The sequence below is a fragment of the Bombus affinis genome, chromosome 2 (genome assembly GCF_024516045.1).
Source record: "Bombus affinis isolate iyBomAffi1 chromosome 2, iyBomAffi1.2, whole genome shotgun sequence".
Taxonomy (NCBI): Eukaryota; Metazoa; Arthropoda; class Insecta; order Hymenoptera; family Apidae; genus Bombus; species Bombus affinis.
The window spans coordinates 12,844,229-12,860,339 of NC_066345.1; the positions used below are offsets into that span (position 1 = coordinate 12,844,229).

Genomic DNA, 16,111 nt, shown 5'->3' on the forward strand with positions numbered 1-16,111 from the left:
TATTAACTCATCAGGAACGAATGTCGCCATTATTCGAGTGCAATTGTCGTCTCGGTGAGCGTTTAATACCTAATTATTTTGTTCGATTGTCATACGTGGATACGAAATTAAATGTAAAAAGAGAGAAAGACTAACCTCCCGTAAACTGGTACTCTCTTTTTTGTATATCGGTCCGATGACGTCTGGCGTCCACGCAGTTTCCACGTAATCGGAATACAACATTACTATACTCTTTAATTAAATCTAAGTACGAAAGATACGGCAATCGAAATATATTTTTAATTCGCTCGGAATCGCTCGATTACATTTCGTAAAGAATTATAATTCGATTATCATTTGTTTCGATACGATATCGATCGAAAAGATTGGTAAGTTACATCTGCGCGTAAAGAGTCCTAAAGATGAAAGATTTCTTTAAGCTTGCACCGTTCAAAGAAGTAGAAAGAACAGAACATTAAGGACATTAACAAATGCATTTCTTATATAAATTATTTATGTATTATGTTATTAATTAATACAAGAGGGAATGTCACAATATTATATCACTTAAAATATAATATCACAAATACAAAAAAAGCAAGATTTATGTAATAATACTTGAATGAGAATACTTAAAAACAAAATGATTATATGGTCGCATTTCGCAATACCTTTCACTTTAAAAAATAAACAAAAAACAGCGTAACGCTTAGTCAGGAAAGAACCAAATGAACCTATATATTTACCCATTTGCATCCGTAAATAGAATATTCGGCGCATGACGATCGTCTTCTATCATCGAGCGCGGATTATTCTGCAGTCCAACCGCGGAATATTTTACGCATGACACAGTTCGCGTTTTGCTGTCAATCTGCGAGCATTTAAGCTGTTAAAAAATACCATGTCAAATAAACTCTAAGAACTATTCAGAAGTCATTTACTATAGAAGTTAACGAAAATAATAAAACTACCGATATACGGTCGCGCGTGGTGATACGGGCCAATCGTCAGTTGAACGACGCTGACGTGTGGACACAGTAACACAGTCATGATGCAAATGGGTCAAGCCTATAAACTAACCTATAAACGATAAAAGAAAATGTAAAATTCAATATATAATATTTACAAATATAAACATAAATTTTCTTTTTTCTGGTTTCGATTTTAAATACTTTTTCAAGCACTGTTTTTATATTTATTTTTAAATTATTTTTTTATTTTTATTGCAACCCAAACAAATTTTTTTCCCCTAGAAATAACTATTTCCTACTATTTACAATGACCACCGTAATAAAATATTCAGTCTTGTTCCAACATGAACATAAGAAAACCAAAAATAGGTCTTTCATGTTATGTTGTTTATGTACATCATTGTATATTAGAATTTGACGCCAAGAAATTTAATACACAATTTAGTACACAAACAAGACATTTATACATATTTGTTACATAAATTTGGTGACATATTGGTGCAAATCTTGGTGGTTTATTTACGATGTTCTCGTTCGTCCCTTGACAAAGTGCTTTTTAACCAATTAACTCTGATAAATCTTTCCTCAAATTTCGCCATGGTAAAAGACGGTAAGAGATATCGAAAACTTGAAATGATAAATCCTATAAGATCTGTGATTAAGTGTGTTAGAGCATTCGATTAAGGAACGTAACGTCATCAAGTATAAGAAAAGAGAAAAGAAATAAATCCTGGTTAAAATCGTATAGAAAGGAACGTAAACTTCGTAAAAGAATAAAGTTGCAATCTATCTTAACGTAAATCACTATACGCCCCGTATCTTCGTTGATACAAAAAGAGCCAAAACGTGAAATATAATTGAAAGTAAAAAAAGGAAGTAAAAAAAAATAAAAATCAAACGAAAGAAGAACTTTGTCAAGACGAAAAATGCTCAACGAAAACATAGAAACATCGCTTATTTTCATCGAAAATTTGATTCCATTGAAAATTTGAATCTTCCAACTATTTTGAATGATAAACGAAGCAAATAAATTTTAGAATATAAAACGTCAACCACCAAAAATATTTTTGCTGTTGCACGATTGTACACACGGTGGTCGTTTCCTGTTACAATTAGTTGGATTGCACAATTTAACCCGAAGCTAGCGATACTCTGGTCATTCACAATCGACGCCTGTGTCGACAATTGTGAAGAATGTGCTAATGCTTTCAGGAAAATCTAATTTAACATTTTAATAATTGCATTATTGAGCAAGTAAATCTTATTAATGTATTATTACATAGATAGTATCGATTGCTTTAGTCTTCTTAATCTTTCAATATTATATGTACAGCGACAGTCTTTTCCTGGAATAAGATCGCTTAATGAGATGAAACTTACTAAATTTCCCTCTTATCGTTTCTATGTAGAAAATTAAGTGGAAAAAATACGTGTAGAAACATTCCATACATTCTCAGTTGCTATACCTAGCTATTCATCTTAAATTATTAGAAGGTTATATACTTGTTCCAGTAAAGCTGCCTTGAGCATTGGTCGTTTACAAAAATAGGCAATTTCTATTAGAAAATTTGTATGAAAATACAAATATATATATATACATTTAGATATATGTAGATATGTATATATATATATACATATATAGATGACCATATACTTCTGTCTATTAGATATCCTATCTATGGCCCTTTTTAATATCTGTAACAATTAGTTACGTATTCAATTGCTTAAGCGTATAACACGAAAGACGGGATTTCTTACGGATCACAGCACACTATTTTTTCACTGTTCGTTCTTTCAAGTTAGTGTGTCCGAAATTGCGTGTAGCTTGAAGCATTAAAAAAAAAAAACTAGGCTCGGGTGTTTCAGTCGGTTTCAGTCGCATCCGGTACCTTGGACTCTACACCCAAGCAATATGACCACCAGACAAGTTCGAAGAAAAATCGTTCGATCTTCTTCCCGAGAGTTATATAAAACTTGATCAGAGTTTATCGCAGATTTGCTGCCGAGATCTACCAATGTTTCGATCTGGCGACATGCAAGAAGAAGGATTCTCTGCTGAGACACTGAACGCCGCAAATGTTGCAAGTGTAAGGATTGTTTTCACCGTGATACCCCATATGGATAAGATACATCACTAGGTTACCAAACACAATGTTACAATGTTGACAAATGATTTTCTGGTTCAGCGTAAACTTGCTCCAGTCGTAACCTGTTTGGCCAAAGACACAAAAGTCATTGGGAGTTAAAAGCTGGGACGATTGTTCTTGTTGCTCATGTAATTCTTCATCATCGGAGTTCTCGACCACTTGGCGATCCAGTTTCACAGCTTTCCCCTTGCGTCTGCTAGTACCTGTCGCCCTTGGTCTTTTAAGACTATTAGAAGTACTGGGTTTACTAAGGTCTAAAGGTGCCTCCTCCATCTCTACGTCTTCTACGATGTTCATTAAACCAGACTGAATGGAAATTATATCGCGAAATGTCTCGTTATTAAATGAATCATCGTGCATATTTGAAGCATTGTTCTCATCACATCTGACCACGAGATTTTCAGGTAAATCGTCCATCATTCTTCCTCCGTTTAACATCCTCAAGTAGTCCATCATCACCTTAGATTGTATTCGGTCGAACTCTTTTATGATATTGTTGTCCTTGGCAGCGAGGAAGGGCAGCAAAGGGAAGCGAGCGAATATCTGATTGTATGGGAAAGTCACGAATGATTGATTCTGCATGACTTCGTTGACTCCCTTTGCGGAGATGGCACCGCTCGCAATATTTGCGTTCAATATGTTGATGCCATTCAAAATAGCAGCGTTTAATAAGATAACATTGTTCAACATGTTAGTATCGTTCAATATATTCGCACAGTTCAACATATTTGGAAAGTTGAGGACATTCGCATTGTTTAAAGTATTTGCTCCGTTCAAGCTAAACGCGCCATTTAAGATATTTGCAGCGTTGAAGTTATTCACGCCATACGAAGTGCTTGGGCCGTACGAAGTGCTTGGGCCATACGAAGTGCTTGGGCCATACGAAGTGCTGGGGCTATACGAAGTGCTTGGGCCATACGAAGTGCTGGGGCCATACGAAGTGCTTGGGCCATACGAAGTGCTTGGGCCATGCGAAGTGCTTGGGCTACCCGAAGTGCTTGCGTCATACGAAGTACTTGCGCCATGCGAAGTGCTTGGGCCATGTGAAGTGCTTGGGCCATGCGAAGTGGTTGGGCCATGCGAAGTGCTTGGGCTACCCAAAGTGCTTGCGCCACGCGAAGTGCTTGCACCATGCGAAGTGCTTGCGCCATGCGAAGTATTTGCGACATTCAAAATATTCGCTGCACTGAAATTATTTGCAATGGTCAAGGGGTTTCCACCATTCAAAGTATTTACAAGATTAATAATATTCGCTGCATTGATATTATTTATAGTGTTCAAGGGGTTTCCGTTGTTCAAAGTATTTGCAATGTTGAAAGCAGCTGCTGCATTGATATTGTTCGCGATGTTCAACGGGTTTCCGCCACTGAAAGCATTTACTCCATTGAAGATATTTGCGGTGTCCAAGGGTCCTGCGCTGTTCATAGTGCTTGCAATGTTAAAAGTATTCCCTCCATTGAGGTTACTTGCGATGTTCAAAGGACTTGCGCTGTTTGAATTATTTGCAACGTTAAAAGTATCCGGTCCATTGAAATTATTTGCGATGTTCAAGGGGCTTGCGCTGTTCGAAATATTTGCAACGTTAATAATATTCGCTGCATTCAAGTTATTTGCGATGTTCAAGGGGCTTGCGCTGTTCGAAGTATTTGCAACGTTAATAATATTCGCTGCATTCAAGTTATTTGCGATGCTTAAGTTGTTTGCACTGTTCAAAGTATTTGCGGCGTTCGCTGTATTTATAATGTTCAAGTCATTTATCGCATATATCGATAACTGATGATTAATCGGAGACACTTCCTGTGGAAGCTCTGATTGAGGAGAAGATTCTGGAACTTGAGCGTTGCTGTCAACAGCGGTGCTCGGGCCTGCGTCATCAGGAGACTTGGTCGCCTTTGGTTTCGGACCACGACGTGTTCCATAGACATCTATGATGGGAAGTGGATTCGGCGAACCATCCGCGTTCAACACCATCGCCGGATCGTGGTCATACTTCCTCAAATGAAGCTTCAACGAGTGACAGTACTTGGTAGCGTATGAACAGTTGGCGCATCTATATTGGTAGACATTCGAGTGAGATTTAAGATGGCTATTAAGCATCGATTTGTTCACACATGAATATGGACACTTGCTGCACTTGAACGGTTTTGAGCCAAGATGATTGCGTAGGTGATATTCCAGATGATGTTTATATTCGGTGACAAAAGGACACTTTGGGCAGGACAAGAGTTTCTCAGCCTTAATATGACACCGACTATGCTCCCAGAACTCGAGTTTAGTTATGGCTATGAAATTACACTGTTTGCATTTAAAAGTCTTTACTTTGCCTTGCGAATTCAATCGTGGAACTCGGAGTCCCGGCTCCTCGTTTGCTTGCTGTTTCGAACATTCGCCTTGAGTTGAGGCCGACCTGTTTGCAGCCTCCCCAGATGCTGATTCCGTAGCTAGCTGGTTGGCCATAGATTTTAACGTTTCTGAAGCATCTCTTCTTAACGTAGAATGTGCCGTTAAATGAATCGAGAACTGTGCTCTGTAAAAGAAAATCGCCCGTTTGTTTTGTCTTTGTTCGGTTTCATACTAATTTCTAAGATAAAAGATAGATTATTTACCTATCGAACGTAGAGAACTCGCAAATAGGACATTGCAGGATATTCTTTTTGGATGTACGTTTTTGTTTCGATTTTGCTGATTTCGTCACTTTGGAACTATTAGCCCTTTGTTTCGGCTTACTTCCAGTCTTTGAAGTATGCCCCGAAGATTGGGGATTGTTATGAAGCGTTACCTGCGAATTGTAACAGTATGCATTGCCTTCTACGTTATGCGAATCCTGGGAACATCCACTTTCCGGTGACAGGCCAGAGGTTGCTGTCGAAAATGATGCCGATGTACTCGGTGAACCAGAATTGCTGGTGGAATGATCAGGTGATACACCTGAATCGTTGTTTTTGTCCTCGTTCGGTTCTTCTTTCTGTGAAAAGTGTATTGTGCGCTTTATTAGTTAAGGTTTTCGATCCAGGTACGCTGTCTTCCGAAGAAAAACAAAAGAATGCGAGGTAGAAGGATAGACAGGTGGCGAATAAAAGTTGGCAAGTGGTCGGTCAACTAGTAGCAGAATTAAGCCAAGTTCTGAAAGTAAAGATGTGAAGAGTTAACCGAGTCCATCGAGTTAAGTGAAACGACATTTTGTCGATCGCCGAAGAAAAAGGAAGTGGGGGTTGCGGTTGGGGGATAAAAAAACGAGAGGGTGGAGAAAGGGGAGACGCGAATGTAGAGAAAACGAGAGGGATGAATGTGTTAAAGGGAAAAAAAGGATTCGATCAGAGAGGGGTTGAAACGATTACTCACCACTCTTCTATCGGCGATACCCCAGGCGGGCGTGGTTGACGGTTGAACTACAGATGGGGGACCTTTCTCTTGAGCCATGGGTCGTTTCCGTTTTTGATCTGTTTCAAAATCGCTATTCCGTTCTCCGTCTCTGCTCTCTGAACTATCACCTCTGTCTGCTCTCCTATTGTCTCTTTGCTTATCAGAATAAATAACAAATGTTTAGTCCTATTTAATTTGAAGTATACTGCTTCGAAGTTGATGCGATAGTTAGCGAATATATGATAATCGTTCAAATTATTACATAGGCGAAAATTAAGTATTCGTATCACGGACAACAACAGATATGAAAATTCGACGATCGAAGGAAAAGATTTAAGCAAGATGGAATAATGAAACGGATAAAACAGTTCGGCCTGAGTTGACCTCCGGTAGAATACCATTCAAAGGGGTTAATATTTACAATGATTGTATGAATTTCTATGAAGAAGGGAACAGACCGCCTTGGCAACTAACCTGCGCCTATTCTAAAGCAAATTCCAAGTAAAATCATTTCACAATGTTTGCCTGTTGTTCCCGTCGTCCTTTTGTCTTGTACGCACTAGGAGAACAAATTACTTTCGATGTATAGAATCAATCGAGCTATTTTACTCGAAGCATGATAACGAGTGATAAAATCGTTCCGACCCAAAACACGTATCTCTATCGTTCAAAGACTCCGAGAAACGAAACATCGTCTTATGAAATTATTCGAAATCTGCATCGGTACATCTTAATGAACCAATTTATTCGATCTATCTATCTAATTTATTTCAAATATTTGGCAAACTTATTCTTTCATCGTCGTCCGCTGCGTTGATATATTTACGACAAGATGCGTATTTTGAAAATGTAAATATCCCAGTGAAATTTTAGAACAAAGAAAAACGAGAAAACATATTTTACCTTCCGCGATATGCCAGACGAAAGATGAACGGTACTAGGGTTAAAGTCATTTATTCAAGTAGAGCATACTTGAAAGGTTCAAAAAGTGACAGGGTTGGAAGATCCTACTTTAAAGTTCCATTGAAAATGTCATTGTTCGCCTGCCTCCGTACGACATGGTCATAAATTAAAAAGTAGCCTTTCCCTTTTGCTGGACTGTCCTACGACTAAGCGTACCCAAAAATCGGTTAATAACAAAACAACTCTTGTATTAATAAGGTCGTCTCGGTCTCAGCTGAATTAGCATGAGACGTCAAGTTGTCGAATTTTTACAATTTTTAAGTCGCTGTTACAAAAAAAAAGGTATAGCGTAATTTTAACCGTGACGAATTTATCCGACGCGCAATTCCCAAATATTCAAATCTTTTTCAACTGTAAGTTCGAAGAATTTCGTGTCGATCATCCGCTGCGGAATTCTTTCGACGACGCACAAACATTCGCGTTCCAGTAAGAACGCTTATAAGTCGATTAAAGCGAACTCCATCGTGCTCGTTTGAACAAGAACAAAAAGACTTTGGTAAAGGTCGAAGGAAGAGAACCTTTCGAAATTCTTAGCACAATCACAACAGTAGGTAAATAGAAAACTTACAACAAAGGGACGAAACGGATACAGACTCGCGAATATAGATGACATATAGATCCGAGAGAAAACGAACTCGTTCGAGATGGACAATTAGAACTAGAATAAGTATCGAACTAATGCGTGCTTAAAAATGCTTCACAGAGTCTAATAAAACGAATAGTAGTGATTTTTGCTGAATCGCAATTAAAATCTCTGCGAAATCGCTGATAACTATTAGAGGAATAAAAACTGTTAACTGATGATATTCGAAAACGATGCTTAAGAAATTGTAATATTTATATTAAGTGACAAATTCGTAATTTTCAGATGTGTGCAATATTGAGAAGTTTGTAAAATTTGTGAAGCGCGTCTTGTTTGAAGGTCGCCAGACTGAAATAAAACTATCTATCTATTAAATCACGATGTAATGTTTATTTGTATAAAGTTGAAGCTTGTATCCATGCTAGACTAGAAGACAATAATACGGATGTATCAGGACAATGAATGTAAATTTGAAAGACTATTTAATGAGGCAACACTAGAGCAAACGTGAATTTCCATCGGTCACCGTACAGCGTACACCGACGTTATGGCGATTCGGAAAACAATCGGCGAGTATCGTTGCTGACTTCGCAGCTGCCCTGCCGTTTTTTAATCGAAATTAAAAAGAAAAAATGAAGAGAACAAAGGAGAAAGAAGTAAGAAACAAGAAGACGGAAAGATTCGCGACCATATTCACGAGAAAACATATAACGTTTGTTTTTCCGATATCCTTGTTGCTCCCGACATGTTGAATTTTCTCTGTGTTTGTTTCGATTCCGTACACGATGTCATTGCTATATTATATCGATACTTTTCGAAACGTGCGAACTAAACAACGGCTAATTTCGATGCGCGCGTATACCTCGATAGAAAAGTCAATGATTCTCTTAGGATCGGCTTAGGAAGAAACTCGAAAGCAGCGTATCGTTGCTGGCGAATCTGTAAATTGGGCACGACACGCGTGTACACCGGCAATTCAACATTTTAATTTATCCGTATAAAACAAACGAGCAGCGTAAAAAAGTGCGTGATCGAATGCAAAACGATCGAACAAGTGCGTGAAAGAGTGGAAACGACCGGCGAACGTCCCACCGAGTACGATTCTGCTGTTCGAATTTCGATTTTTCTAGCTTTTCCGTCGGATCAATTATGGATCGCACGGTTTAAAATCGTTTTTCTATCGCAATTACCTTTATTCGTAAATTGTCACATAATGTCAGATTAGAAAAATTAAAAGATCACTAACCTCGGAATTCGAATTCCTCGCCTTTTTCATTGTCACGAATTGTAGATCGTAATTACACACTATTAGCACTGATTTAATACACTTCCTTAATACGCGCACTTATTTACACAAACTTAATCACGCAAACTTATCTGACATAAACATTTTAATTTAAGAAAAAAAACTATGAAAGTTAAAAAAGCTAACTCCGCCGGTAATCGAATATATAAATAAGCCGGTAGATATGTCAGGTGTTAAATAAGTATGCAGATACACAACTAAACCACGTTAACAGCGATCTGTCCTATGACTGGCAAGAAACTGCCGAGCGACTGGCGAACATGACCTAAGTCCCAAAATGAAGTACTAGCTATATTTGTGGATCGTGTATAGAGGGCAGCTACCCTCTCCCTTTCGAGACTGCCTGCCCAATCGGAGGCCTCCAATCGCCTCGATTCGTTTTTTCAGTTCCCACCCTTAACCCTGCCTGTGTTTCCTGCATATTGAAAACTATTAGCATTTCTTATCAACCATCACTCCGTACCCACGTGACATTTCTTCGTTCCCTCCAGGCACAGCTTTTTGCTTGTCCTCAATGTTTTCCAAGCATCCTTCCTCTTCTTTTTCTACTAGCTCGAACATTCCCCCCCCCCATCGTAGATATCGATAATTCCTAACTGTTTCTTATCGTTCGTAATACTTGATTAAAGATTTTTTAAATATATAATTTTGTTTTATAACTTTTTTTTAACCTTCCTACTGTACTTTTATCAGTTTACCGAGTTTAATCGAATTTAGTTAGCCAAAGAAAAAAAAAAGAAACAGAAGATCTAAAAGTAAAGAACGTCTTTTAATTAGCGTCGGCGATTTCCAAGTGGAGAAAAGGGACGAAAAATGCGTGGATACGCGTGCGCGCCCTATTCTTTTTTCGTCGGAGGCAGTCTGCTTTCTCTCGTGTTAGACAGATCGCACCCTTTGCCGCGTTTCGGGAAAGCATCAAGCTAAACCATTAGCCAAACTCGTTGTTCCCGGTTCAGAAAACACTGATAATGGCGAACAAAATTTCCAAAGTTTTTCTCCGCTATTTTATCAAATTTTATCAAATCCGAGAAGAAGGTGCGAAGAGATGCGAAGAAAGCTGATAGCATGGAGATCCTAGAAAATTTTAATAAAACTGTACAACTTGTTGTTTCCCATATCTCATAGAAAATGACATCTTGCAACGTAATCTCGAGGATTGTCAAGGGTTTTGACCAACAGGTACAACAACCTCGATACCGTAAATCGTCTCTTAACCCTTTCGAAGTTGGCCGGAAGAGAAAAAGGAAAAAAAGTTTCCTTTAACCCTTTCCCGTAATCTGCTTTTCCAGTAAACGGAACTATTTCTACCGTACGTTTATGACTGTTATGTACGTTTTTACAGTTAAAATCTCCGCGAAAAGAAAAAAGAGGGTCGCATGCGTTTCTAACAGTTCCTACGTTTCTTGTCTGTCGTACAGTTGTTGTACGGTAACCCTTCATCGACCTTGTTTTTCTAATCGAAGAAAAGGCCAATTTTTTATCGTAAGCTCTTGTCCATCGATGCTCGAAGATTTTTATGTTTAGCCAATAACCTTTTAACCATTTGCCCCTAATAGCGTAACAACCGATTGACAAGAAAAATTCAAGAAATTTTGCGAACGAGGTTCCGTGTCCTCCAACTTTCATCCCTTTGTAATTCAATTTTGTACTTTTGCAAAAGCTTTTCAATTCGTTACCGTTTTCAGAAGTCTAGAAATAAGACGAGAAAGTGTTTTCGCCTCTCGTAAAAGAAAGAAATATTTTTACATCTTTCTAAGCCTTCGTGTATCCACTCTGGCCTTGTTTTCTCTTTGTTAGCCCTCTTTCCGCATAGCCTTTCCTGCCATAAATATAACAAAAAGAAAGGGTACGACGACATTTATATGCAAAACCTAATAACCACCGTGGTAATAAATTATTATTTTATTAGGTTGCCATGTTTAGCATTATCAACAAGGGACCAGTGTCAAGATTTTTGGGCTATTGCCCATAATTATCCTTCGTATTCAAAATCTATACAAAGATGTAGCTTACTTGGGGAAAATCTGTAAATTTCGTTTCTTTGCCCTTTAATCCTTTTACTTAGTCAGACCTTGGAAAAATTACCAGGAAAATATATTCATTTTTCTAAAATATGCAACGTATTTTATACGAAATATGCTATGTATAACTGTACCCTTGAAAGTCATCATAATTTTAACATGATTATTTAACAACGCATAATAAAAGTTGTCGCACTTGTACGTGCGTCATGTGGGAAATAACTTTTAGCATTTAGGGATTAAAATATAATTGTGGCATACAGAGGCGATATTAAATACTTAACAGCACTTAAAAGACGCAAAGGCCATTAAGAAAAGGACGCAGCTGTTAGTATTTGAGGAAGAACACTAATTAACTTTTCAGTAATCGGAAATGCCTTAAGAAAATCCGTTACTTGGGAAATAAAGGATTTGAACATTTTTCCTCTTGATTTACGGACTAGTAAGAGTTTTTCAAGATTTATAACCCAAAATCTAATTTTTATTATTCTTCCTGTCTTTATGTCGAGAATATACAATTTGCTAACATGGTTAAGCTTTAAAGGATACCCTCTACTGTTTTTGATTTATTTCTGTTCTATTTCAGTTCTGCTTCTGAAGAATTTTGCCTAGTGTCCTACCCAATTTTGTGAACTTGTACCTTCCTGATAATCCTCCTGAGATCACTACTTTCTAAAATTATCTAAAAATAGAGTCGAAAAGTATTAAGCATCAAACATCGATATTATTGAATCGATCGTTTCTGCCAGCAATTAAAAAGAGTAGATCAGATTATTGTCTCAGATTAGGGAGAAGAATTTTCCGCTGTTCAATGACCTTCTTGTTTTCTTTCTGTCCTCGCTCTCTCTGTCTCTCTCTCTCTCTCTCTCTCCCCCACGCACCTACCATCTATCTATCTCGTTTTACCCGTCTACCCTATCTTCGGATTTTAAAGCAACCTATATAAAATTCTCATGCAGAGATTCACCCCAGTTAGGATCTTTATGCATTCGATGATCAATCAGTTATTATATAATTGTAAATAGAATTTATTGGACCTTTTTTTTTTTTTTTTTTTACAAAAATCTGTAAAACTATTTTGGCATTGGAGCCTAGGATAATATTTTCAACTTGTGAAGCGGTCATACTTGTTTATATATGGTAAACATCATGAATGGAGTCAAATGTAGGCCACAGAACATTCTATAATAATAAAGTAATTAAACATAAGCACTAATAAAACTCGAACAAGACAGCTGGATAAAGAAAGGACAAACATCGTATCGTTATTATGTTAATTGACTTGGCGAATATTTAACAATACCTGACCGGTCTTATTTACTCGTCCATTTCTGTTAATACGATAAAGATTATGGAACTATTACTTGTACGAAAATATATAATTTCTGGCCGTAAATATATGCTAACGAAATTCATGCAAAAAAGCTTGATCAACGGAAACACCGGCAAACGCGCATTACCTTACCTGAGCGTGGGCGTGTCGAAGTTCGTTTAAACAGCTGCTCCGTAACCCCTTTCGCACCCCTCTCGAGCTTCTCGAAATTTTGCCAGAAAAATATTTTCCCGTTCCGCTTCGTAGCAACCGTACGACAAATACGTTGCAATCTCCTCCCTGTTCTGCCAGAAAACTATTCTCTCGTTCTGTGTATCCAAATAAAAATGACGTTGTCGTATCACGCGTTGCGTGCGTCGTGTTTTCATCCTTTTACCGTCTCTTTTCCGATGAGCAATCAAAGGGCTGACAATTTGCGGAGACACGCGGTAATTTTCCAACAGAGACGATAATCGAGGAACTCGGAGAATGTCAACGAGAACAAGTTTAACGAGCACTTATCGTTAAACGAGCTCGAAAATGCATAACGAGTACGTTATCGCGATTTAACTCGGATTTTCCTCCTTTTTAAACCACTTTTGACTCATCGTCTAGACTAATGCGATTTACTTTTTAATCGCTGAACCCTGGATTCTTCGTTGTCGTTGCCAACTGATTGTTTCGTATCGATCTCGCCCCTTTACCGCAAACAACAAGTTTATCCATTCGATGTTTACAGCTAGGTGATAAAAAATGAGATGTTCTCCTCTCGTCTCGATAGATGCATTTATTTACGATTTGTTTCATCGTGTTTAAACTGTCAACGAGAACAATATCTTCGAACTGTCGCCGTTTCATCTCTTAACAAACACAGACAATAATTCAATAGGCCGGATATTTTTGAGGGCTAAAGTCATTTTTTTCTGCCATAACACAGTCCTTGTACCTTTCCATGCTATAATCTTCCTTTCGACATTAACCGCAACCACGAGGCAATAATCTTGGAAACCCAAGAGACAATAGTCGATTGTTATCTCGTTTGGACAATGCCTATTTACTTCGCTAGCTTACGAGGAAAAGTAAGACGGAGTCATTGTTTTTTTGAGAAAAATTCGATTCGAAAAATTGGCTCAGTGACGCGTGTTCTAAGTAAACTTGCCTCGTCCGATGTTCGACGTCGAATTCCTATCGCTGTAAGTTGAAATTTGTTAATGCAAGTAACTCTTTAAACGCGGAACGGTATTGGTTGGAAAAAGATTAATGGATGAGAATTCTCCTCGGTTAAAGAAGAAACCGTTCGCCTAGATTTTTTAACGAAAGATTCAAATTTCCAAGAAAACGAGCGGAACGGTGAATGAGGCGAAGTCTCGTGCCCCGAATCCTTGTTCCGGGCAACGGTCCAGGGGTCCAAAAACTCGGCAAGATGAATAGAAAAAAGCAGAACGGTGGCCGAGACTGTCGTGGAGGCATCGGTGACCGGCCGTTCGCGGCTGCAGCACAGCCTGCAACGCACAAATGGCGCCCTTCTATAAGGACAAACAACTGACAGCTGACCCACGCTCGTGCTAGCTTGACCCACACTTATGGTTCATCTGCTGACAGCATTCTTGTCCCCTTTGCCTATCTCGCGTTGTGATATCAAACATTTTTTCGCCTCGAGATTCTTCCGTCGGATGACACTATCTTCTGCCTCCTTATATTTTTCTCTTACATGAGCGTTAGTGCCTAATGTATTTCGTTTTCCTTGTACGAGATACACACGTGTATATGCATATGTATATGATTTTTACGTGTATCATACATGTAACAAAATCTTCAATACAAAAAAGTAACAAATGTTTTGTCGTACGCGATCGAACCCAGCGGTAGAAAGCTTCAAGATTTCCAGCTTGGACATTAATCTCATTTTATCGGACATCGAAACGTTTTGTTAGGAAAAAAAGGAAAAAAAAGGAAAAAATGGTGGCCTTTATAAGAGACCCCTAAGTGACGACTTGGCGGTCAGCGACGACCGATGGCAGTCGCTTTTCGAAATAGATTTTTTTTCTCCCCTGATGTATCCCTCCGCGTCTCACCCCCCTTGCGTAAAACGGTCCACGCGGACGCTGTCTGCGGATTGAAGGGCTCTCGATATTCAGTGGCCCAATCCACTCCGTGCCAGTTCTACCCACAAGTCCGCGTGTTCGTCCTTCTATGTTCCCCTTGCCTTTCCCAGCCCTCGTCTTTTCCTTTCTCCCCAACTTTTTATGTTCCCCGTAAATCGGAAGAACGGACATCCCTCCACTTTTTCTCTTTTTCTCTTTTTCACCCTGTTCATTGCTTTCTTTTTTTCTCTCCCCTCCTCGTTTCGACTGGTTTTTCCGAGCGCGTGGCGCGACTCACATCGCGTATAATAAACACACATTCGAGGGATCGTTAGTCCGCTGTCAGCTTCGGATAAAACGGTCCCGTGCAGCCAACGTGAATCGAGAGCACGGGGAGTGGAAAAAAAAAGAGAAACAGATTATTAGACGGAAGGAACAGGTTTACAAAAAATTCGACTCACCCATGGAATGTAACAAGGGGATCGATCTGAGCATGCGATGAAAAAATATTTTTTTCCAGTCTCCTCTTCTTTTCAGAGCGCAAGGTGTCATCGAACGAGAATATTAGCTTGCATACAGGCTTTTTTTTTTAAAGTCACCTTTGAAGATGTTCCTCTCGGATTACTAATAATACGAGATGTTCTCTGTGGCATCTGGCTCGTGCCTCGTTCACGAGATCGACGATCGCTTTACAGATCCCGATCTCGGTCTTTTCATCTTCGTTTCTTTCTCCGATTCCCTTTGAGAGCCTACCGTATCTTCGTAATGACCATCCATCGGATTTTTATTACCTTAAAGGACTGATCTGCCATCGAAATTGATAAGAACCTTCGTAAATATTTGCGATGTTCAAAAATCTGAAAATGCTAATAATGGCTCGTATGATGCCTTTCGGAAATCGGAGATACGGCGATGAGGCGAAGCGAAACGGTGACTTTCTGGTGTTCGCGAAGGGTGCGTGGTCACCGTGCGGACACGCGAGAAAAAAGGAGGGAGAGTACGAAACCAATGACGGATCCAGATTCGACAGGATGGAATTGTAGATCGGTTACGAACGACTCGCAACCTGATAAATAAGAAAGCTGGGGGTCACGGAACCATGAGAGGGGTCAACTATTGAACAATGTCGGGTGCGCGGCCTTTTCACCCCTGGGTTAATATGCGGGCGACTAAACATCAGCACCGGACAATGCAAGATTTATAGATGGAAGCATACGTGACCATTGTCCAGCCAGATTCCAGCCCTAGCTAGCCAAAAGATTTTCGAAAACGGCTGCTGCAGCCGCCCGTTCTGCCGAATTCGCGACGATTGTCGGGTGAGAAAGTCTGGAATCGTATTTTCACCCCACATTACAGAAAATCCGACACCCCGAGTGTGCGTG

General features: G+C 39.1%; 1 protein-coding gene across 1 annotated transcript; it reads right to left on the reverse strand.

Annotated features, from left to right (window-relative positions):
- Positions 1-675: 675 nt before the first annotated feature.
- Positions 676-10,003, reverse strand: LOC126924939 (uncharacterized). The gene is made up of 4 exons (XM_050739990.1): positions 9,253-10,003; positions 6,440-6,616; positions 5,704-6,062; positions 676-5,624 (listed from the first exon to the last, which is right to left on the reverse strand). Exons 1-4 carry the CDS (start codon positions 9,280-9,282, stop codon positions 2,960-2,962), a joined length of 3,231 nt encoding a protein of 1,076 aa, XP_050595947.1. The 5' UTR covers positions 9,283-10,003; the 3' UTR covers positions 676-2,959.
- Positions 10,004-16,111: the final 6,108 nt, after the last annotated feature.

Bases quoted from the DNA above. Each gene is read 5' to 3' on its own strand.
- LOC126924939 (XM_050739990.1), bottom strand. From the start codon at position 9,282: ATGAAAAAGGCGAGGAATTCGAATTCCGAG. The intron at 6,617-9,252 runs GTTAGTGATCTT...TATTCTGATAAG, and splicing joins CGAGGAATTCGAATTCCGAG to CAAAGAGACAATAGGAGAGC. The intron at 6,063-6,439 runs GTGAGTAATCGT...CACTTTTCACAG, and splicing joins GTATCGCCGATAGAAGAGTG to AAAGAAGAACCGAACGAGGA.